Consider the following 25,891-nt stretch of genomic DNA (forward strand, 5'->3'; position numbering starts at 1 on the left):
ACAAAGAGTTGTCTAACTAAAGATGATGGTTATGATGACTATCTATTAGTGTAAACTTTATTACATAAAATTGTACTTGATGATTTCATCGTATTTTATATGTGAAAAACATATCGTTGATTGATCATAACATATCGAAAAATTGAGCGTACTGCCCGAAATAAACATGTTTCATTTATTCATAATGGTATTCTAAAAATTAAACCGCGAAAGTGATTCTGTATTTTAAATCACCAAGTGTAAAACTGTTTAATACCTCGTTCATTTAAGTTTAAGTAATAGTGAACTCATTTAGCTAACAACTGCTATTCGTTTATGGTTCTACAGTATTAACCGAATATAAAAATGTATATATAGGAATGTATAATAAGAAATATGTATGTTAAATTAATAAAATTTAGTTTTTGTTATTTTAGTGAAGATATTTGTCATGAAAAAATCAAAGAAAAAATGTGTCCTCAATGTGATGTATGGTGTGATTATTGGAATATATCCGAATCTTGTGTCCATTCAAGAATTACATATCTATTTGACAATCCGACAACTGTATTTTTTGCCGTATTTATGTCAATTTGGGGTAAGTTTTTTAAATTTAATTGCTAATATCAAGAAAACTATAAACCTAATTTAATTATCAAGGAGAGTAGGCTTTCGTGATCGGTGTTTTGTAAGGATACATTTTAGTGGTTTGGGATTATTTCTTCTTGACGATTCGTCTCGTGAACATCGACATCTCGTGTACATAATATAGTCCTCAGTACACCGCCCTTTTTTGAAAATGTTTTTAACTTCTTCATTTGAGCAAGTCTACCATTTTTTGAAAATTTTCAGAGTGTAGGTTGGACGCATGTCCGCACGTACAACACCTAAACTTGTAGCTCTAGCGAGGTTATGTTTTGTTATCACAAACCTATAATGTTTAATTTTAATGAAAACATAAAACGTTAAAATAATCAAGATGTCAAGAATCAATAAAGCAAGATGTCAGTGTAGCGCGGTATAGTTTTGTTATTAAAAAAGTTTTAATTTTTGAAAATATTTATAATTGACTACAAAATATTGTCGATCTCTTGTCCGAAAAATTTACAGCCTTGCTTCTTTAGCCCGACAGCGTAAATATGTTAACTATGGCAGGTATGTTTTGCGATTACAAAATTTCGGACACGAATCACAAATGATAAATTGGAGGGAATTTTATACAAATATAGCACTGTCCGATAAATTAATTTCAAAACTTTTTTGTCCTGACAATATAACTATTTTGTTTTTTTGTAAGCAGAATTGAAGAAAATATTTTTTTTTATTTGATTTTTTTTATTCTTGGAAAAGAATGTGGTTCGTTGTCGTTCACCAGTTGTTTCAACTTCAGATAAAAAATCAAAAACCCCATCGCTTTCAGTCTGTCCTGAACAAATTATATAAATGATTTTAGATAAATCTGGCAAGAAAGGGTTAGTGAGTGCACTGTGTGAAAAAATCAAGGAATGCGCATAAATTATTATTAGTATTTTCAATGCACAATATTCCATGAGTCTTGATATCGTAGCTGTTCCAATTGTATGTGTGATCGATTAGTTTTTTCTAGCTGAAAACGAATTCGAGGTTTTGAAGCAGTGTCTGCATTCTGCCTCTGTTCCAAGGTTGAATTGATGGGATTCAAGAAAATGGCTTAGAGGTTTTATAAACAATTAAATAATATTTGACTTGAAAATCCACAAGAAAAAAGTTTTCCTGTATTTGGCTGTATACCATATATTACAAAAAACGACTGAAATCCTTTATAAAAGGTATATTTTTAATAATCCCTAAAAAGGGCTACATCACAGAACTAGTTTTCGATCGGATGACCGATCATCATCGGTGCTTACCTAAAATGCGTATAACCTGATAAGATAATGCAAAGTTTTTAAATTTTGAGTACGGTTTTAAGAAACGTTATAGGTTATACTCACGTGATCTAACATGGTAGCCACCAAAATACAATATTATAAAAATATATGGGTAAAAACCCTTTAATCTTGATCCGTCATGGAAACATAGATAAAATATGTGAACTTAAACATGGATCTTCAAAATATTCCATGTACCATTTGAGCTCTAAATTAACTTGTTCACATGTTGACTGTATGGTGGCAAGTGGTAATGATACCTGAACGATGACATGACAGAAGTGACAGTTCCACAGGGGGTTGAAAAATTTAACCTGTCAGTTTTGAAGACTCTGGTGTAAAGCTTGTTAAATTAAGAACAGTAACGACAATCACTCCACTGTGATAAATAATCAATTAAAATAAAATAAACTTAATGTTATAGTTATGAAAATGTATTCATGTATGTTGTCAATGGAGGTGGTAGGCAAACCACATTACACAAAAATCGAAAACTAAAATCGTTCATAATAAACCCTATTGTGATTAGACCCAGGAGTTAGAAAAGCAATTTTATGTTGATTTAAAGTTATCGAATTTATTTAACTTGTTGGTAGCTGTTGGAATTTGTGTAAGTTCAAGAATAGGTCACAGTAGGGGTGACTGAAGTGTAAAAATGTCTTAAAAAGTCTAGGGGGATATATCATTAAAAAATAAGCTCAGACTTAGGCGACTAATTCCTAAGGACCCCGCAGGTAACCCGGAACCCTAAGGGTTTGAAACCAAACCGTTATAAGATGTAGTTGACAGTAGTGGAAGGAGAGGATGGAATATAAGATGTATATGAGAAAATTAATGAGAATGGAACATGAACGGGACTCAGAAAGAAAAAATAAGACTTTTTAATTTGGTTTTAGTATGGATCAGTGTTATCAAGTGGTATATTATGGTAATGGCAGATTGAATAGATGGGGTGAAAATAGTCATATGTAGAATTATGGGGGTGGGTTGTATATAGATGAAAATTTAGATAATGTAGATGTATGTGGATGATGATATCAGTAATTTATATGTATGGTTTGTTCAACAGTAAATGGTTTGAGTTCAATTAGTGCGGTCGTAAATATTATTAAATTTATCTGACCTGGCCCATTGTTAAGACCCACCCGGAGCGATAAGCCACCGAGGTAGACAGAGTTGGTCTTTTGCAGTTAACACTGACTAGACGGTACTCCCATAATAAAGCCTAAAATAAATTTTACCTGAAACCGGGCCTTTTATACTATTATCGGTTAATCCGGGCTGTTTATAGTGGTAACTAATTGAACTTAACCATTTACTGTTTAACATACCATAAGTCATTGGATAGATAATAGTGGTTTGATGGATGAAGATGAAAAGATCATTGTGGATTGTACCAAATCAATTTTAAGTGTGAATGTGAAGTAAGCAGTAAAAGGGGTTTAAAGTAATATTGTAAATGTATTAAGAAAAAAGTTGTCGGTGGAGTGGTTGGAAGTCCCGGTTGAACGAAACATGGCGGTTGACACAGTTCGGACTTTTTTCTTTGATTTTAGAAATACGACAACTTACGTAGTACGTTAGACCACATGCTAGTCAGGGCCAAATGACTACGCCCTTGATTTTAAGCGTATTCTAGTTCATGAAGATTATATTGATGACGTCCTAGAAGGGCTTCTAATCTGGCGGGCTAATCTGGATTTACCTTTCCTTCCGGATCATGAATTCCAATGTTCATAATCAGTAGCCAAAGTGTGTATGTTTCTTATCGCCATGATAAATTTTACTAAAGATATTTATAATAAGTCTTTAGTGCAGTGTTTCATTTTAGCATTATCCATCCTTATGACTTTGACTAACACTTCACTTATTTTTTCCAACATTTTTGTTATTAATAATGTTTTTAAAATAGTTATCGCTGCCCCGTACAGCATTTATTGAATACCACAGTCTAAGAATTTTAAGATAATGATAGCATTCCTTTTTTGTCACTATTTTTGATCAACTGATTAGCAAAACCTGACTTAAATTTAACTTTATATATAAATTTTGATCACATATTTCTGTTGTAGCGACTTTATTTTTGGAAATGTGGAAAAGATATTCGGCAGAAATAACACATAGGTGGGACGTCTCAGGTTTTGATATACAGGAAGAACATCCACGACCTCAGTATTTAGCGCGCTTAGCTCATGTCAAAAAAAAGGAAGTTAATGTCGTTACAAATACAATGGAACCGCGTGTACCGTTTTGGAAATTAAGGGTCCCCATGACAATACTGAGCTTCTCTGTCGTTCTACTTTTAGTAAGCAAATCACTTTTTAGCTTGGGCATTTTATTGTTGGAATCTAATTGAATTTATCTTTTAAATAAATAAATTACCCGAAACAATTTATTGATTACTAAAGAATTGATGGCAATATAATATAAGTTCAAATTAGGTTTTGCTGCTTTTTTAAGTATGTGGATGGTGAATAGATTTAGGAAAGAATAATTTTTTATTTAAATACAGTTAAGATTCAATTTGTTTCAGAGACCACCTTTATCTGTTTACATACGTTTGAATCTCTTGGTATCATCAGAACAGCCTGTGGTTTGCTCTGATTCAAATGCTCAGAGCACACTACAGGCTGTTCTGATGGTACCAAGAGGTTGAAACATATGTAAACAGATGGTGCGATGGTGATTTATTTACCTTCGTTCTTACTCACGATTTGAGTACTAGGAATTAAAATTAATTTGATCTTTACCTTTTTTTGGGGTGGGGAGGTGGGAATCTTCGCAAGACCGTCTGGGAAGCTGTCCCAGGTGTGTCGGATTCAGTCCGTCCTACTTCATCTTGACGGGCCGCCTACCGACTAAACCCACCCCGTCATCCAGCCGACGAGTCTGGAACCGCTCTTAGCGAGCATGTATGGCGTGTTGTTTGGCTTAAAATTTGTGGCAGAGACAGAGAGTTGCCTCTTTGCTCGTCCCATTTATGTTTTTTTTAGACTTAAAAGGGTCTCCCATTTCTGAGTCCCCTTCTGTGCTATATCTTTTTTATTTTGTCTCGTTCTCCATTTTCCTCGAATAGGGGGAAAATGTTTTCATTTTTTAAATCAGGAAAAACCATCTAGAGTTCGCGAGCTCTCTGGCAAAACTTTTTCCCCAGTACCTTGCAGGTATGAGGCGACTCTCTGTGATTTGCAAATTGAGCGTGGTGAAGTGTTAAATCTACCGTAACGATATTGCTGTCATGTTCTTAGTTAATCTTCGAGGTTTAATTTGTATTAAACATACTGCATTTGCATACTGCGATGTATTATGTCTCTGTCTATTTAATGTTTATAGTGAAGTCATTTTTGAAGAAGCATTACTATCTCAAAGTAAAGGAATAATAATTAACGGAAGATCTATTAACAACATAAGATATGCAGATGACACCGTGATTATGGCAATTACAATTACTTTTAAACAAAACAAACAGTTTCTGTGAAAAATATGGACTAAAATGAATATAAAAAAGGCCAAATACATGATAATAACAAAGAAAACAAATATACAAACAAACATACATTTGGAAAATGTACCGATAAAAAATGTTGATAAATACAAATACCTAGAAACCTGGATTTTAGACAATAATGATCAAACAACAGAAATAAGGACCGGGATAGAAATAACAAGAAATGCCTTTGTAAAAATGAAAACAATTCTCAACAACAAAGACCTTAGATTAAAACTGAGAGGAACTATTTTGGGACTACGACCTTTGAGATGCTACGTGTTTTCGATACTGTAATATGGACTTGAAAGCTGGATATTGAAGCAACAACACAAATAAGCTACAGTCAGGGAAAGATAAGAGGAGGAAGGAGTATAGGAAGAAGGAGGGTGTCCTGGTTGAATAATTTAAGGGACTGGTTTAAATGCAGTTCTCTAGAACTCTTCAGAGCAGCTGTAGATAGAGTAAAGATAGTGATGATGACATCCAACGTCCGATTGGGAGACGGCATTTACAGAAGATGTTTCATTGGTTATACCTTATTCATACCTGTCCTGTATGTCCCCTGTTAGCCATTAGGACGCGCCGTATCAGGGTTGAGAGCATTTCCACAACGCTTAAAGGCTTATTTATGTTACGGGACGTGGACGGCATGGCGCGCAGAACCATAAAAGTCGCACGTCCTTAGCACTTCCCGGTCTCGCCCCGTTCCGTCGTAAGATCAGCCAATGTTTTTCATATCGGACGACCCTTCAACGTGCCCCGTCCCGTCCACGTCCCCGTTGTAACATCAATCCGGCTTAACACACCTTAATGTTGTTCTTCTATGGTATAACTGTATGCGTTTACTTGGTCGCTAAAGTCTTGTTTTTATCTAGTTGTCAAAGAAGAAATAATTCGCTGTTGCAGACTAAACCGGCAGCTATTTGACAAGTTTTTTTAAGTAATATAGGCTTATATTAATGAGGTTAATCACATATTAACGTATTTATTTATCATTACATTGGTTGCAATAATATGGGTCTTATAAATAGTTCATAATTTTTATTGAACTAATTTTATTGTATTTTAGATAACATTGGCGTTAGCAACTGTTGTGGCTGTGGTTATGTACCGAATGTCCGTTCTAGTATCGTTAAAAGCATTTAATCCATCGTCAGCGGTAGTTGTGGACAACAGTTCAGCTATGTTATTTACAACATGCACGGCAGCATGTATCAACTTAGTTTTTATTTTTATTTTTAATTATGTAAGTAGCCAAAAATGTTATCATTTTATAATTTTAATATATTGTATTTACTTTGTGCAAAAAACATTCAGTAGCATATTAACGAATTATTTTTTAATGTCATAAATTGTCATAAAAAAATATGAATTATATTTAATATATAGTCAAAATTATTCCAAAATTATCAAAATTATTACGATTACATACTGCGCAATATGTAATATTTCTACGTACCTATATGAATGCCCGTAGTGTTTAAAGTAAGTGCTCGTAAGTTTAAAAAATTGTTGTAATCTGATAACATAGAAATCTCATTGATGACTTGTAACAGACTTGAAAGAAAAAAATGTATAAGAGGCCCATTTCCTTTGTTTCAGATATATTCTTATATTGCGGAGTACTTAACAGAGTATGAATTACTCAGAACACAGACTGAATTTGATGATTCCCTAACGCTTAAAATATATTTACTCCAATTTGTTAATTATTACGCTTCCATTTTTTACATCGCCTTTTTTAAAGGTAAATTTGTTGGGTATCCGAAGGAATACAATACTATTTACGGTTACAGACAGGAAGAGGTAAGTAATTTTATAAATTTAATTCTGAAAATCATGATCCAGACTATTAGGTTTATTATTGAAGAAAAGACCCTCTCAGAAGTAGTCATTTCCTTCTCATCTGAGCTGCTTGTATCCAGTTTATTCCCACTCTTTACAGATCGTCTGTCCAATATGTAGATGGTAGCTGGTCAACGATATTTTGCTTCTTTGGCATAATTCCTAGCTTTTAATTATATCCCTGAGAGTGGTCCATAGTATTGATCTTTCCATATTTTGTTCAGTTACAATCAGAGAGAAAGAACTATCAATAGTGAATATTATACAGTGATGAGCACGCTAGTAACCGGCAGAATAGCGCAAAAGATAGAAAATATAATACATTGCGAAACAAAAAGAGATGAAACTAGTGGAGGTGGAAATTATCGTTATAAACGTATTAATTAACATTGCATTACATAGTTTCCCACCTTTAGACGTCTGTGACAGACGTATTTTATAAAATTCTACTGTCACAGTGACAGTCGTCACATTCATCTGATACGTCTAAAGGTGGGAGACTACCCAGATAGCAAAATAAACATGTTTCAAACTTGCAACAAGTTTGATACATCAAACATGAAAGCTTGCTGCAGGTTTGCCATGGCAACTTTGCAAGCTTGCAGCAAGTTTAAATCAAACTTGCTAGGTGGAGTGTGACAAACTTGCATGAAGTTTGTTTTTTCAAACTTGATATAATAAACTTGCTGAAGGTTTGTTTTTGTTTTGGTGCATGAAGTTTGTTTTTTCAAACTTGATACAAACTTGCTTAAGGTTTGTTTTGACATACTAGCCACAATTTGAATAAAACAATGTGAATAAAAAATACAATACCATTTTATATAACTATTTATTCAGTAATCACTCAACTAAAATACAATCTATTGTCTAAAATTATTTATTAGAACTTACACTAAACCCGCTAGCTTCAGATTCCGATGCTCAGTTTTGTGGTTTTGTCTCAGCTCTGAAACAAATAAAAGAAATTGTTATAAAGTCTTGCTGTGTGAACAGAATTAATATTTGCTATTAAAGAGATAAAAACATGTTAAAGCAACAATTTTACAATAAAACCTAAAACTTATTTATAAATAATATATTATAATATGAAGTAGTTTTCAATCCTAATAGCAATATTAATAATATTTAAAAATATTAAAATATTACTAAAAGATTTTTAAATTGAAAACTTATTGGTCCATTTTCTTGGTAACATCTGCAAGGCTTCTAAATCATCTTGGAGGAGATTACTAACTCAGTGAGCTTTATTAGTGGACTGTTTAGCATAGGGTGAATTTAAAAATAGAATAAAAAAAAATAACAGTAAAAAAACCAGACCTTAAAGTAAATTGTAATAAAAATATTTCCTACCTTGTCATTTCTCGTTGCACAAGCTGGAGCAGGCCTGCTATTTTTCGTACTGCTATTGCTGAGTAGTATAAAGTATAAATCACTCGCGAGGACTATATTGAGTTTCTATACACTTTTCGGAATGATTGTAAGTGACTGTTAACCAAGAGAGTTGGTTGGCGAATTGTCTTTTTAAAATGAGGCGAGTAGGCAGGTAATTACATACAAAAAACTTTAAGGTTTTTACTTGAAAATAATGATAAAAATTAATACATACTCACTGAATTAGGTATTGGCCTACTCGTATATACGGGGTGTCCCATAATATTGAAAAGAAAATGAATTAAAATATTCTTTACAAAAACAAGAAAATTAAAAATGGTTATTCCTACTTATGTGGACGAACCACAACCGCCCACCACAATACGCAGTATTGTTACGGCTCAAAAGGCAAAGGACATAATTTTACTATAGAGCGTTTATATATACCACTATTAGTTTTCACTGTGGCCACTCTAACTATACCATCAGATCCAGGATGAACCTCAATTATACGGCCCAAAGGCCATTGTAGCGGGGGAATATTATTTTGGCGGATTACCACTAAGGTACCTAGTTGGACGTTTGGAGACGGAGAATTCCATTTAGCCCTTTGATGAAGAGTTTGGAGGTACTCCTTAGACCACCGTTCCCAAATCTGTTGGTGCAACTTATTTAATAATTGCCAACGATTCAACCGATTGTGCGGAACATCGAGCAACGTTTCTTCGGGCGGAGCACTCAAAGGCTCCATGGTCAAAAAATGTCCTGGAGTTAACGCACTAAGATCGTTTGGGTCTGAACTTAACGGGCATATTGGCCTCGAATTCATGATGGCCTCAATTTGAGAAAAAATAGTATATAACTCTTCAAAAGTTAGTACTTGTTCTCCAATTGTGCGAATTAAATGACCCTTTACCGTCTTAATATTAGATTCCCATAAACCTCCAAAGTGTGGAGAAGAAGGGGGAATGAGATGCCATTGAATAGATTCATGAGAAGCAGCTTGTGATGCCAATCTGTTAAGTTCTGCTCTGGCTCCAACAAAGTTAGTGCCATTGTCACTATAAACATGTTGACATCGGCCTCTACGACTGACAAATCGCTTAAACGCAGCTAAAAACGCGTCAGTGGATAAATCAGATACGAGCTCTAAATGAAGAGCTTTTGTTGAGAAACAAATAAAAAGCGACAAATACGCTTTAAGAGTTTGAGACTTTCGAAGTTTGGAAGCTCTTATAGGAAAAGGGCCCGCAAAATCAACTCCAACATTACTGAAAGGTTTTAGTTGAGATATTCGAGCTAGCGGTAGATTTCCCATTAACGGAACTGGGGACAAAGGATTCACCTTAAAACATTTAACACATTTAGACAGTACTCTACGAATGGCTCGTTTGGAAGATATAATCCAAAAACGCTGAGAAATTAGGTATTGAACAGTTTGAAGCCCGGCGTGTAGATATTGCAGATGAGTAGATTCAATAATCATATCAGTTAATTTACAACTGTTAGGAAGTAATGCCGGAAATTTGCGATCATACGAAATGGGCGCATTAGCTAGGCGACTACCTACACGTAGAATTCCCTTTGCATCGATAAAAGGTGAAAGCTTTCTTAAATTTTTTGGAAGCAGCTGTTTATCTTGGATAAAATTTATTAAAGTATTAAAAAAGATCTGCTGTGTTCGTTTAACAAAAACCAGTAAGGAGTTATGTTGCTCCAATAAACTTAAACAACCTATTTCCAGATTACCATATCGGTTTTTGGTTACATAATGGAAAAAACGAATAATGTAACACAAACATCGAACACACCTATTTAAAGACGAATGACGATCCAATAAAATATCTAAAAAATTATTGGGAATTTCAGCAATCAATGCGACAGTCCGCACTTCCAAATTTACATTAGTAGACTCCTTTGAATTAAGTTCAAAGAACGTTAGCGGATCAGATTGTAAGAAGGTTGGCCCCGCCCACCATTTGGAACAGTTAATTAACTCAGAGGGTAAGCAACCCCTTGAACCAATGTCAGCAGGATTTTCTTCAGAAGGAACATAGTGCCAACATGAAGAAGTTACTCGTTCCTGCACATAAGCTACTCTATTGCTCACAAAAGTTTTCCACTGATGAGGGGAAGATTGTAACCAACGTAATGTAACAGCAGAATCAGAATAACAGTATATTTCCTTGATTTCTACTTTATCTTTAATAACAGAAGAAACAAAGGAGACTAGTCGAGCCACTAAAACCGCAGCAGACAATTCTAATCTGGGAATAGTAATTCCCTTATTAATGGGTGCGACCTTAGATTTAGCTATAACAAAAGAAACAAAAGGTTGGCCTGAAGGTGATAAGCATCGAAAGTACAAGACAGCGCAGTAACCTTTCTCGCTAGCGTCACCAAAACAGTGAACTTCTAAGCGTAAAATATCGTCAATTAATAAACGACGAGGTAAATTTAATTTACTCAAATATGCTACATCATCAATGTATTTTTTCCACAAACGGATAATTTCTTTTGATGGAGCATCATCCCAACCAATCTTTTGAGTCCATATTCTTTGAATAAGGTGTTTAATTAGAAATGTTATTGGAGATAAAAATCCAAGAGGATCAAATATTTTTGCTAAATTGGACAAAAGATGACGTTTTGTACAAGAAGAGTCTAAAACTTGAACTTTAAAAGCAAATGTATCCGAAGAAGCGTCCCATTCCAACCCTAATACTTTAAGTGTTTTGGACGAAATATCATCATTAAATGTAAGAGGTTTTATTGCTAAATCTGATACAGCTAATCCTTTCAATAAATCGGGTACATTACTGGACCATTTTTTCAACTCAAAACCTCCTTTGGCAAGTAAGGCAATAAGTTCGTCTCTTAGTGCTAAGGCATTTTCGAAACTAGGACAGGAAGAAATGATATCATCAACGTAGGTTCCAGTTTTAAGTGCCTCGGCTGCTAGAGGAAACGAATCCCCGTCATCATTAGCCAACTGATGTAGACATCTAATAGCAAGATAAGGAGAACAAGAGAGACCATAAACAACTCTGTTGATACGAAGATCTCGAACAGGTTCAGAATTATTAGAACGCCAAAGTACTCTTTGATAATCTGTTTGAGTAGGATTAATTAAAATTTGCCTATACATTTTAGAAATATCGGCCGTAATTACATAACCATGCAATCGAAAATTAATCAAAATTGTACAGATGTCAGTCTGAAGCTTAGGACCAGTGAATAATTTGTCATTGAGTGAGGGTTGATTTGGAAGATGCCCGGAACCATTAAAAACGACCCTTAATTTACTTGTTAGACTTTCAGGTCTTAAAACACAATGATGCGATAAATAGTAAACATAAGGTGAATCGAAGTTATTCAATGGGACAGGTTCCATGTGACCGAGCTCAACAAATTCCTTCATAAAGGTGCGGTATTGGTCATAAAGTTCAGGAGATTTTTGAAGCCTTCTTTCTAATGAATAAAACCTACTAAGAGCAAGTGATCTAATATTAGGAAAGACAGGATTTTCTTCCTTAAAAGGTAGATCTACTACAAAGCGTCCTGATTGTTCACGCTTATAAGTATTCATAAACATATTTTCCACTTTAGCGTCATCAGGAGCTAAGCAAAAACCTTCAGGGACTGCTTCTAATTCCCAGAATTTCTTTATTTGCTGATCCAAAGAAACCGTATCTTCAACTTGGCAAAATAAAGAAGTAAGAGTAGGTGCCTTTGAAATATTTACTTTTCCCATAAGCACATAGCCAAATATAGTATTAATTGCATCAGGTTGATCTTGATTGCCGTAAATACGTCCATCCAAAAGAATGGTAGAGAATACATCAGCTCCTAAAAGAATGTCTATGGATCCTCTACGAAAGAAGTTATCATCTGCTAACTTTAAATTAGCAATATGGGGCCAAGTATTAACTTCTAAATTACATAAAGGCTGATCCTCACATATTTTTGTCAAGACTAACGCATCGGTTGTCAAAATAGGAGAAGATTTACGTACTGGTTTAAAAGAAATGGTAACCCCACCTAAATTAGTGTTCGACTGCATAGAACCTAATCCTTGGATGTTAGCTGAAGTTTTCATGGGACGTAAACCTAAACGCCTAAGGGTCTTTTGACAGATGAAGGACGTCATGCTTCCCGAATCTAACAGACACCTAACAGGTTGGTAGTTACCGTGACAATCAAGCACCTCAATACATGCAGTGGAAAGCAAAGTACTTTTATCAGCGGAAGAAAAACACACAGAAACGGATGATCCAGTCGTTGAATTTAAAGTGGATGCCGCCGAATCTTGAACATTCTCTTCTTTCTTAGAAGAGGAGAAGCAAAGGAGTGTATGATGTTTTTTATGGCACGAGTGACAAGTCCATGTAGATTTGCATAGGCTAGAACGATGTGATCCAAGACAGTTAATACACATCTTGTTCTTTTTTATTAATTGAAATCGATCTACAGGAGATTTTGCCAAAAAAACGGAGCATTTATAAATGGCATGGGTATCATTAGTTTTACAGATAGAACATTTTGGTTCAGGTTCTGTTTGAGCAAGCAATGATGTAGATTTGGAAGAATTAGGTTTTTTAGAAAAGTTAGATTTTGGTTTAGTGTGAAAATCAATATTATCTAAAGCGAGACAACTTTGATTTAAAAAATCAATCAGTTTTTTATAGCTTGGGATGGTTGAATTATTATGAAAAAGCTCAAAACGTGTTACTAAAGAAACAGTTAATCGTTTTAAAATCATTTGAACAAGTATAAAATCCCAATGTACTGTGGGTAGTCCTAGCTTATTTAGAGATGCCACATTTTTCGAAAATGTATCTAACAACTTGCGTAGTTCTTTTGGATCTTCTGAAGTCAGTTGTGGTGAACTTTCAAGGTTATTCCATAAATTGGCAGCGATTACCCTAACATTATTAAACCTTTCACAAAGCAGATCATAGGCAATTGGATAATTGTTTGCTGTGATGTCAATATGATCCACAGCATCGCGCGCTGCACCCTTTAAACACGATAGTAACAAATTAAATTTGTCAATTGGTTGTAAGTAAGTAAGAGTATGAACGCGAGCATCAAACTGATCTATAAAACTTCTAAATTCAGTTATTTTTCCACTGAAAGATGGCAATTCCGGTTTCGGTAAATTAAAATAATTTATAGGTAAAGGATTTTGAGACTGTGAAGTTGATGTAGTTTGCTGACTTGATGTTGAAGATTTTCTAAAGGCTTGCACGTATGTTAATTTAATTTTATAATATAATTTGTCAAAATTACTACGGCAATCATCTTCGACTTTAAATAGCGCGTCCTCATTATCTTGCTCAGAAACTAACATAATTATTTTATTATGAAGATCATAAAAATTGTCACGAATTTTTTCCAATCCTTCATACATAACTTCCAAAACCGGGTAAAAATTCTTATCGTCAGCAGCTACCTTTAAAGCAACATCATGAATTTCAGTCATTTGTTGCACTTCAACTTGTCTTAAAGATTGATATTTTTTAATTTTATCTGCCATTTTGTAAATTTAAATGTAGAATTAATAAATTTAGAAAAATATGAAATTAGCGTTAGGAAATAAAATAGGTTCACCACACGAAAATTAATAAAATACAACCGAACTTTGTGCTAATAAAATAGAAAACTATGTCCTCTGCTATTTGAATATTTATAGACAAAAAATAATTATAAAACATAAACCCTTTAAATAAAAATTACTGTGTAAAATAAACACACAGTTTCATCTATAATAGAGTCAACCTGTATAATAATTATTATAACAAAATTTGTCTATTGGCCGACGTTGACAATTTAATAATAATTACTTTTACATTAATGTGTTCCTTTTTTACTTAAAAAACAACATTAACTGAGGTATAGGTACCACTAACGATCGGCACAAACAAAAAACCAATTTACTAATTGATACGTGATTTTAATTTTGTAAAGAATATTTTATCGCCTTATGTTAAAGAATAACAAAAAAATAAAGTCAAAGGGAATGCGGTTAAATAACCTGAATTTAATTCTGATCTTTGTAAATTAGCAAAGTATGACAATAAAATCAAACAATTCAGGTTTAAAAGAAACTTTCCCCGACTATATTACCCTCTTAGAAAAATGAAAAATGCAAGAAAAAAATATAGAAAATGGATCTATCAGGCTCGTAACGGATCAATAAATCATCTTGGAGGAGATTACTAACTCAGTGAGCTTTATTAGTGGACTGTTTAGCATAGGGTGAATTTAAAAATAGAATAAAAAAAAATAACAGTAAAAAAACCAGACCTTAAAGTAAATTGTAATAAAAATATTTCCTACCTTGTCATTTCTCGTTGCACAAGCTGGAGCAGGCCTGCTATTTTTCGTACTGCTATTGCTGAGTAGTATAAAGTATAAATCACTCGCGAGGACTATATTGAGTTTCTATACACTTTTCGGAATGATTGTAAGTGACTGTTAACCAAGAGAGTTGGTTGGCGAATTGTCTTTTTAAAATGAGGCGAGTAGGCAGGTAATTACATACAAAAAACTTTAAGGTTTTTACTTGAAAATAATGATAAAAATTAATACATACTCACTGAATTAGGTATTGGCCTACTCGTATATACGGGGTGTCCCATAATATTGAAAAGAAAATGAATTAAAATATTCTTTACAAAAACAAGAAAATTAAAAATGGTTATTCCTACTTATGTGGACGAACCAGCTTCTAAAATTTGCAAGCCAAATGGATGCTGAAGCGAAGAAGACAAGAGGGAATTCAAAAAACTTCCACAATTCACGACCCCGTCTCTTCAGCTGGTAAATTCCAACAGAAAATAGACCTAGTTACTCAAATAAGTAACGACCAATGTAAAAATAAAATAGAAATTCCATTTTTATTCACTTGCAATGCGAAGGCAAAACAATCTTATTTTTCACTTAGAATACGGAGCCCAGTCCAGCACTCTGAATCGACGATTTTCGACTCTTGTTGGAGTCTCATCGGAGAGAACGTAGGCCTGCTGCTCCATACTCTAACTCTAAGTGACCAACACCGAGAGTTTATCCCGCACACCGCAACTAACATGAATGGACTAGGTGACTAGCGTCATCTGGCAATTGAAAGATGAAGTAGTTTTCAATCCTAATAGCAATATTAATAATATTTAAAAATATTAAAATATTACTAAAAGATTTTTAATTGAAAACTTATTGGTCCATTTTCTTGGTAACACCTCCAAGGCTTCTAAAATTTGCAAGCCAAATGGATGCTGAAGCGAAGAAGACAAGAGGGAATTCAAAAAACTTACAATTCACGACCCCGTCTGTTCTCTCGTTTTCGTGGGCGTGACATCAGTCAGGGTAACGAACGAAACCGAACTGAACCGACCGTAACGTGTAAGTCAACCAAATAGATGGCACGCGGACGTGGCTTTGCAACTGTACTCTTGCAGCAAAGTTGCTACAAACTTAAATCATCATCTTTGTCATAACAGTATTGCAGCAATATTGACACAAACTTGCCTCGCCATATTTGACGCAGCAATTTAAAATCAAAGAAGAATCAAACTGGCCACAAGTTTACATGCTATCTGGGTATGTAATGTAATGTTATTTTCGACGTTTATAACGATAATTTCCACCTCCAGTAGTTTCATCTCTTTTCGTTTCGCAATGCATTATGTTTTCTATCTTTTGAGCTATTTTGCCGGTTATTAGCGCGCTTATTACTGTATACCCACAAACAAGAATATTGCATATAACATGTGAAGTGAAATTTTTTGTTCTGCTATTCTTAATCCCCCAGTGTCATAGGAATATGATTTCTTTTCCGAATGCGATGTTTTATAGTGTCATATAAATGCTCTATCAGATTTAAACTTGATATTGACTATATGGTAGCCCTATAATTTTTAAATTGAACCTCATCAAGGTAAGTACTTACTATTCTAGCGACGTGAAGACGGGCATTATCGTGCATTAGAACGAATCTATCATATCCAATATGGCTGGCAAATGCCCAAACATGATCTTCTATTCGCGGTGTGCAAGTACTTGGAAAGGGAAACGAGAAACGACCCTGCGCGAGTCGCGGAGAAATATTGCAACTATCTTAAATAATTCATATTGTCAATTGAAATTGTCAAATTGACGTATATTTCATACATTCTGTCAATGAAGCAGAAAAATTATATATTGCTCCACAATATTGATATGATATGCAATTATTATATAAAGGTAAATTTAATTAATTGTATTTTGCTTGCAGTACTGCATTTTAATAACTAATTTTATTTACTACATACAATTGTTGATGTTTTCATAACATAACCTGAATCTTATTTTTTCTTCTTATTATTTTTTTGGACTATGGTCTTGACAATTATCCAGTAACCAGGACTAATATAATTGGCCAATATAATTAAAAGTGCGAATAATAGTACAGAGCGTAGAAATAGGGGTCGCTTTGCCGAACTTGCACGGTCCATAGAGTTACATATTAGCATAGAGAGAGTGTCATTCAGAGCGAAGTGACGACACCATCTTTTTTATTTGGATTAGTGCTGTTTCACTCTTACGCATAGTAAAGCTGCTACAGTTGTCCTCCTCTTCCGTGCCTATCTTCACACTGAATGTCATCATAGATTTTCGATACAATGTGTTAGAAAGAGATGCAGCAAACCAGTCCATGAGATCTTGTCGTCAGGAAGCGCGGAATATAGGCTCCCTCTATGTTAATATATACCTCTATGGCACGGTCCCAATAATGTTTTTACATACATACATGACATGTATATAATGTACATGTCAGCTGTCATTCACTCAATCAACTCCACAAATTCGCTATGTCCTTTCCAAGAAATATCACTCCATAGCACTATGCCTCCACCACCAAAATTAACGCTCTGTATGAGGTTACATCTGCCCTACCACTAACCATATTATGGAGTCGTGATTAACAAATTTTTCTCTACAGAAGAGTTGGCGAACGGTATGTCAGTTGTAACCTCATACGCGTTAGTTTTGGTGGAGGCGGCATAGTTCTCTGGAGTGCTATTTCTTGCAAAGAACATTACGAACTTCCGGAGATTATTGAGTAAAGGACAGCTGACATTTACATTAAAAATGTTATCGAAGATCATGCTTAGCCATTTGCCAGCCCTATTGGATATGACAGATTCGCCCTAATGCACGTTTGCATGTCGCTAGAACAGGGTTGTTTCGTTTTAAACATTTTGTTTTAAACATGTTTTAAACAATTGTTTATGTTTAAAACATGTTTAAAACACTTAAATTAAACAAGTTTTTTTTTTCATTTTCTTTATTAATATGTATAATGAACATCAAAAAAATATTAAATACATTATATAAACTTTTTAACATACATACATATTATTTATTTATTAATAATCGGAACACAGAAAAAAAAATTGGAAAACTTTTTGCATACAAGAGTTAATCAATTTCTCAAAACTGTTGCAGTCTCATAGTAATCTTGTGATATAAATCATCAATCTGATCAGTCACGTCATCACTGATGGAACTAAGTTCTCTAAAAATTGAAACCAACTTAGAAGCTTTGACATTGTCTAGTGGGCCTAGCCGAATACCTATGTAGTTTGGAATGGTCAATCGTATGATAAGAAGAGTCTTTCTATGTTGGCTGACGATGCAATAGCTCTTTGTTTATATTTTTCTTAGAACGCCACCATGCCAATGGTTTTACATTCTCAATTAGATGTTTAGAAAACATATGATTCAAAGGGTACACACTTTGCCTGGTAATAATAATAATTGAAAATGCTTCTGGAGGATAATTTATAATGGATGGATGATAAGTTTATTTCCACTAAAGCGATGATCAAGCAAATTTGCCAAAAAATGAGCTGGGGTCACCACAAACTAACTGACAGTAGATGTTATTGCAATAGCTAACTTGTAATGCGAATTTATAAATAGTAAATAGTCTGGGGTTCCCCAGGCAATTTCTTATCTATTATTTAGTAGAATAATAGATCAAACACCTTCAATTAATGTTATGTTTAAGAAAATATGATTTAAACAATGTTTTCTTCTAAGTTTTATTTGTTTAAAATATTAAATTTAAAAACAAAAAAAAACATGTTTAAAGCAAAAAAGGTTTAAAACAAAAAAAACATGTGTTTTAAACAAGTTTTATTTGTTTAAAACATACAATTTAAAAACAGAAAAAAACATGTTTAAAACATAAAAAAACGTTTAAAACAAAAAAACATGTGTTTTGTTTAAAATTAAAAAAACATGTTTTTTTGCAACCCTGCGCTAGAATAGGGAGTACTTACCTTGATGAGATTCAAATTAAAAATTATGACTATTAATGAATTATGAATTATTAATCTTATTCTTATGACACTGGGAGAACTAGGGGAGAACTATGGATTGCAGCACAAAAAATTTCACTTCACTGTAATATGCAACATTTTTGTCCGTGAGTGTATATTATCTTATAAAATGTTTTTTAACAAGATAATGCAGAAAATAAACCGTGTCACAAGGCAATGGCAACAATGGCAATAGAAAATTAATTCTTCAGGTCGACCTCAGTTATTGCTGGCTGCTACCAGATCTCAAAAGAATATTTCGAGGAAAGAAAGTTGTATAAAAAAAGAGGTTATTGTGAAAGTGAGGAAGTTGAGACCAAATACAAATCGTTATACAAAATGTCATCGAATGGTTAGAATAACGTTTAGATCGGCGTAACTCTACAAGTAAATTGTGTTGATGGCTTAAACTGTTTTTAAGTTAAATAGAGTTTAATTAGGCCTATGGCTTATTGATTGCCTAGAACTTATCAAAGATTAAACAGTATTGGTCGTCATTATTAGTAGGAGCATTATGGTCAAGTTATACTATCCTTATCCTTTTGAGTTTCTTTTTCCAGTAAGGAAAAAAGTGTCGATCGAAACAAATGGTTTATTAATTGATTAGGAAATAAACATTATAAAATATTAAAAATTTATATATTTTCAGTGTGGTACTGGAGGGTGCCTGACTGAACTCTGTATTCAACTCGCAATCATCATGGTTGGTAAACAAGCCATGAATACCATTTTAGAAATGCTCTTCCCCTTATTTTATAAATGGTTAAATACTCTGAAGGTAAAAACTGGTTTAACAAAGGAACAATTATCTTGCAAACACTGTAGACCGCAATGGGTGAAAGATTATAAACTAGTTACGTGGGGGCCAAGAGGTCTATTTCCTGAATACTTAGAAATGGGTAAATATATTTTTTGTTGCTAAAAAAACTTATATGTAGTAATATAATTTGATTGTCAAATAAATCAAGCAATAATTTGTTGTCACCTTTTAAAATATTGTAAGTAAATACATTTGATACATATACATATACAGCCTTATTAATAAACACGGACTAACGCCCGACTAACTTTAGTCCGAGGACTAAGTCAATACCATTCATTTTCCCTATTAATAAACAGCGACTAACGATGGACTAAGCTAAACCCTCTCTAGTCTCGGACTAAAATTTAATCCGAGGTAATAGTAGGTTTAAACCGAGACTAACTTCACATTTTGTATTCATAACCTTACAAACTTGCTAAATGCATTATTTGCTTTTGCTTGCTTGTATAATAAATATATAATAACATTATTATGTTATTATTGATAATGGAGAGATATTATTTTATTAATGATTTAAGATAATTAATAGACGAATTAAATGAGGATAGAAATCAGCGGAACGATATTCCCCTTGTGAGTCACATTAAAATATACAAAATTATAAAAAAATCTTTAGTTTAGAGGAATTAGAAGGTAAATTTAAAGTCAAATACCGATTTTCAAAAGGTACAGCAGTTAATATGAAATACAAAACAATAATATAAAATATAAAACACCAAGTAGCACCTTCTCAGAACGAAGTCCAACAAAAATTAATTAAAATTTATGCAGAAATGGCACCGACCGAACAGATGTTCGGTTTAGAGGAAAGAGAGGTTAAATCCTCTACATTTTCTTCTTTTTCGCAAAATTCTCTCCATTTCTCTTCTTTTTCGCAAGGGTTGCCAACATAAATTTGTTATAACTAGGACTAAGGAAGGTTTAGTTAGTCCGAGCTTAGTCCGTGTTTATTAATGACAATCTTAAAATGAAGTTAGTACTCGCTTAATCTCGGACTAAGTAGTCCGAGACTAACGTTGGACTAAGCAATTTTTATTAATAAGGCTGATATAGTGTATTTTACCACGCTTTGACTAGCAGCGATATTAGACCGCTTTGACTCATCAGCGGTAACAAACGGTAAAACCGTTGAATTTTAAGAATCAACGCCGATTTTAATAAAAATTTGGGTTTAAGCTCTGTTGACACTCTTCTTCAATATCCACCCTTTGTCTAACTGTGCTTTTGTCCTGGGGTGAAAACAACCCCATCTAGGGGATGGCAATTTTTTAATCAAAATAGCTATCGAAATCAAGAGAATGACCAATTCTGAGTAAATTTTGTTCTATAATTTTTTTTGCAAAATTGACACTTTCCAAGTTATTTGCGATTTTAACTATGCATTTTTCATTGAAAAAACTCACGTTTTATAACTGTTTTTGATGAATAACTTAAAAAATAATAATTTTATAGATAATATCATTAAGAACAAAGTTGTGGAACAAAGAGATTCGCGTCGGAAAGGCCTAGCTAAACCCCATAACGACTGAGTTATTGGTCTTTAGAGGATGGTTATTTTCGAAGAACCTCGAAATGGAGAACCTTCAATCTCAAATAACTCGAATGTGGTGCAATTTTTTGAGAAAACTTAAGCAACATCTTTTAAAGTTCATTAAAAAATATTTCAAATAAGCTTCGACATACGTTTTTTGCATAAGAACTAACTTTTTTTATAACGAAAATAAAGTCCCTTTTGCTTTTTACTTTTTGAAATGTAAAAAATTAAACCCTTGTCGTTACAATCCTAATACATAGAAATGAATAGCTTCTCACTTGAAATTAACTTTATTTGGGTATAATTAATACGGTCGATGTGATTTGACAGGTTTGGAATGTTTAGTTGAGAAAAAATAGTTGATTAAATCAAAAATGACATTTTTAAAATTTTTAAAAAAAGTGCATTTTTCTTAAATAAACCCAAAAGTATTCATGATACAAAAACAAAAAAAAATTAAAATTTTCAGTAAAAGAAATTCTACAATTAATATTTGAAACAATTTTTCATATTATGAACACTTTTAGATTTATTTAAGAAAAATACACTTTTTTTAATTTTAAAAATGTCATTTTCGATTTTTTCTAACTTGATACAAACTTCCTTAAGGTTTGTTTTGACATACTAGCCACAATTTGAATAAAACAATGTGAATAAAAAATACAATGCCATTTTATATAACTATTTATTCAGTAATCACTCAACTAAAATACAATCTATTGTCTAAAATTATTTATTAGAACTTACACTAAACGCTATTCGACAACCCTAAAAATCAACTATTTTTTCTAAACTAAGCATTCCAAACCGGTCAAATCACATGGATCGTATTAATTATACCTAAATAAAGTTAGTGTTAAGTGGGAAGCTATTCATTTTGTATTAGGATTGTAACGACGAGGGTTTAATTTTTACATTTCAAAAAGAAAAAAGCAGAGAGCGACTTTATTTTGGTCATAAGTCAGTAAGTTCTTATGCGTAAAACTTTTGACAGAGCTTATTTGAAAGGTATTTTAATGAACTTTAAGAGATGTCTTCTAAGTTTTCCCAAAAAATTGCACCACAGTCGAGTTATTTGAGATTAAAAGTTCTCCATTTCGATGTTCTTCGAAAATAACCATCCTTTAAAGAGCAGTAGAGAGATTTTGCACCTCTTATTTTGCAATTCCGTTATGGTTATCGTTATACTACGTCTGCGCAGTAGCGAATATATGATCCGTTATCGTTATTAAACATAAGGGATTCCGTAATTCACGGAGGTTTAAAGTAGTGCTTATCGGTATCGTTATAGTAATGGTTAAATTGCTTTGTTGTCAGAATGTAATAAAATCAGTAAAATTACATTTACATAGATTCTAATTTTGATGACCTATAAATTAAAATATCAAAAACTGTTCAAGTATATGCTTAAAATTACAATACCGTTGTGAAGTGAGGTTATGTTTAAATAACGATAACGATGACACGAAAAACCTACTTGACAGGCTGCAAAAACTCTGCTTTTTAACGTTGCCGTAATCGTTACAGGGCTGCTTTATCCATTAGGCAATATAGGCAGTTGCCTAGGGCGGCACATTATGAGAGGGCGGCAAAAATACTGTACAAAAAAATATTTTTATATAAAAATTATGGATCTGGGTTCTGTCATTAAACAGTATGAAGCTCTTTCAAATTACTTTACCGCAAGGAAGCCAAAAAAATTGTGCTCAAATAAAACATATAAAGAAATAAGAAAGCGAAAAAGAAAAATTCAATTTGACGAGGGGGCCGATGATGAACCAAACTTTTCAACTAGTGATCCGATGAAGATCCAAACATTCTATATTAAAATCGACACTCGGATAAGAGACCTGAGTAGACGTCTGGAATCTTATCGACTTATTTATCAACGTTTTCGTGTTATTAACATATTTGCCAAAATGAAGCAATGAACAAATTATTAAACAAGCTGAAAATCTGATACAAAATAAAGACAACTAAGATACATCATTCATAAAGATTTTCATTTTTCGTGAGAAAAATGCATGTTTTTAACCGATTTTTCATAAATAACTCAAAAACTATAAGATTTTGCAAAAAAATTATTATTACCAAAATTGAAGCTAATAAAAAAACGAAATAAACTCCTTAGTGGAAAAACCTTTTAATGTTAACTAAAAGTGAGTTATAGGTAATTGAATGTATATTTTTTTCGGTGAGTACCCAAATCTAAGTATTCAAGCTTAAATAACGGGAAAATTATGCATTTTATTACATAAACTTCTTAAACATTTGTCAAAGTACTTAGAAATATCTATTAAATGAGCCTCCGGACAAGTTGATAGGATTAAAATTTATACAGAAAATATTTTTCAGAATTTATCTTTTAAAAATTTTTACAAAAAAGTTATTGTTTTTGTTTAATTACCTACGTTAATTTTTACGATATCAGGTTTGCCTAAAAACATTTGAAACTTAATTTTAATGGTTATTAAACCACCTAATCTTTTAAACCCCTTACTTTTTTTTTTAAATAAAAGGTTAAATGGCCCCGGTTACATGGTTCTCGCAGCAAAATTTAAGATTTACACGTTTCTATCTCGGTTATTTTTTACCATAAAGAAATAGTAAAAAGGTAAAATATTTAAAATAAAATAAGTATTTGATACAGAAAAAACTAAAATTTTGTTATACATATATCACTTTTTACGTATACTGAGTATTTTTGGAGTATCAAAAGAAAATAAAAATTTTAGAATTTCTGATTTTTTAAAATTATAACTGTTTTTCAAAAATATGCATTCTAAACCTTCAAAATAATTGTTGAAATCATTACTTTTGCTAATATAAAGAAATTCTTCTAAGGATTACTAAAAATTTTAATTTTTGTGGAAATGGCGTACTTATGTTTTATTTTTCACTTTTTCCTAAATAGTTCTAAAGGGTTCTCTTATTTTCGTCATAACTTGCTTAATTGTGATGCTATTAACTTCTACTGGAGCTCATTTGATAGGTACTCCGGTACTCCGAAGTACTTTTGACAAGTGCTTGACAGATATATTTTATAAAATGCATCGTTTCCCGTTATTTCAGCTTGAATACTTAGATTTGAGTACACGTTGAAAAAAAAATATATACATTCAATTACCGATAACACACTTCGAATTAACATTAGTTTAGTTCTTTAAGTGAGGAGTGTATTCAGCTTTTTATTATCTTCAATTTTGGTAATAATAACTTTTTTGTAAAAACTTATAGTTTTTAAGTTATACGTGAAAAACAGCTTTAAAACATGCATTTTTTACGAAAAAATAAAATCTTATCTTTAATAACTCAAAAAGTATTGATTTATATCAATAACTTTGTATAACAAATTTTGCTTAGAACTTGTTTCTCTATCGATTTATGGTATTATTTTAAAAAAAATAATTTTCACCACCGAGAAGGGGTGGCATCCACCACCATGGTAAAAGCGCAAGTTGGCATCATGTCACCTTTGTTTATTGAGGTATCCTCTAACTACTCACCAATTTTCATGAAAATCGATGGATGAAAACCTTCAGTGACTGCACTAAGTGGATTGAAAGATATTTTCCCTAATTTTGACATTGCTTTGTACATTTATTTGTGCATCTCAGTTGCCATTGCTATTGCTAACGTGACCACTGGAATTTTCCATCAAGTATGACGCAAGGACGTGTTAATAATTTATCGATTTTGTCAAGCAATTTTTTTATTTGAAAAGAAGTCTCTGATGTGATCGAACTGAAATGACAATTTTTTCTGTTATCGGTATAAAAACATCGTAGTTTAAATCCATTTTTAGTGTATTCTTATTTAGATAAAAATTTGTGCAATTTTTTTTGTTTTGCAAAAATGGTACATGTTTGAAGGGCGGCTACTAGAGGATTGCCTAGGGCGTCAATTGACCTAAACGCGGCCCTGAATCGTTATGCTTAATAAAGTTAACCATAGCGGATTCAAAATCAGCTGTTATTTTAAGAGGTGCAAAATCTCTCTAATAACTCAGTCGTTATTGGGTTTACATAGGTCTTTCAGAAGCGAATCTCGTTGTTTTTATATTAGCTACAATTTTGTTCTTAATGATTTTTTCTATAAAATTATTTCTTTTTATTTATTTATTCTAGTTATTTATGAAAAACGGTTATAAAACGTGAGTTGTTTTCAATGAAGAATGCATAGTTTCAATCGCAAATAACTTGGAAAGTGTCAATTTTGCAAAAAAAAATTATAGAACAAAATTTACTCAGTATTCGCCGTGTGCAAGTACTTGGAGGAGATACGAGAAACGATCGTGCGCGAATAGCGGAGAAATATTGCAGCTTTCTTAAATAATTAATATTGTCAAATTGACGTACATTTCATATCTACTGTCATTGAAGAAGAAAAATTATATATTGCTCCACAATATTGATATGATATGCAATATGCAATTATTATATAAAGGTAAATTTAATTAATTGTATTTTGCTTGCAGTACTGCATTTTAATAACTAATTTTATTTACTACATACAATTGTTTACTTTTTAATAACATAACCTGAATCTTACTTTGTCTTCTTATTATTTTTT

The 25,891-nt window shown here is 32.6% G+C and overlaps 1 protein-coding gene across 6 annotated transcripts in view; it reads left to right on the forward strand.

The window, feature by feature from the left end:
* LOC114339763 (anoctamin-5) overlaps positions 1 to 25,891 on the forward strand; it is a 202,643-nt gene that overhangs the window by 142,552 nt on the left and 34,200 nt on the right. For all 6 annotated transcript variants that reach the window (XM_028290443.2, XM_028290441.2, XM_028290442.2 and 3 more), the window contains 5 exons: positions 417 to 577; positions 3,962 to 4,194; positions 6,449 to 6,625; positions 6,982 to 7,185; positions 19,612 to 19,861. In XM_028290443.2, the coding sequence (XP_028146244.1) occupies positions 417 to 577; positions 3,962 to 4,194; positions 6,449 to 6,625; positions 6,982 to 7,185; positions 19,612 to 19,861 (1,025 nt within the window). The remainder of the gene's footprint in view (positions 1 to 416; positions 578 to 3,961; positions 4,195 to 6,448; positions 6,626 to 6,981; positions 7,186 to 19,611; positions 19,862 to 25,891) is intronic.

Source organism: Diabrotica virgifera, chromosome 1 (assembly GCF_917563875.1).
Source record: "Diabrotica virgifera virgifera chromosome 1, PGI_DIABVI_V3a".
In the NCBI taxonomy this organism is placed as follows: domain Eukaryota; kingdom Metazoa; phylum Arthropoda; class Insecta; order Coleoptera; family Chrysomelidae; genus Diabrotica; species Diabrotica virgifera.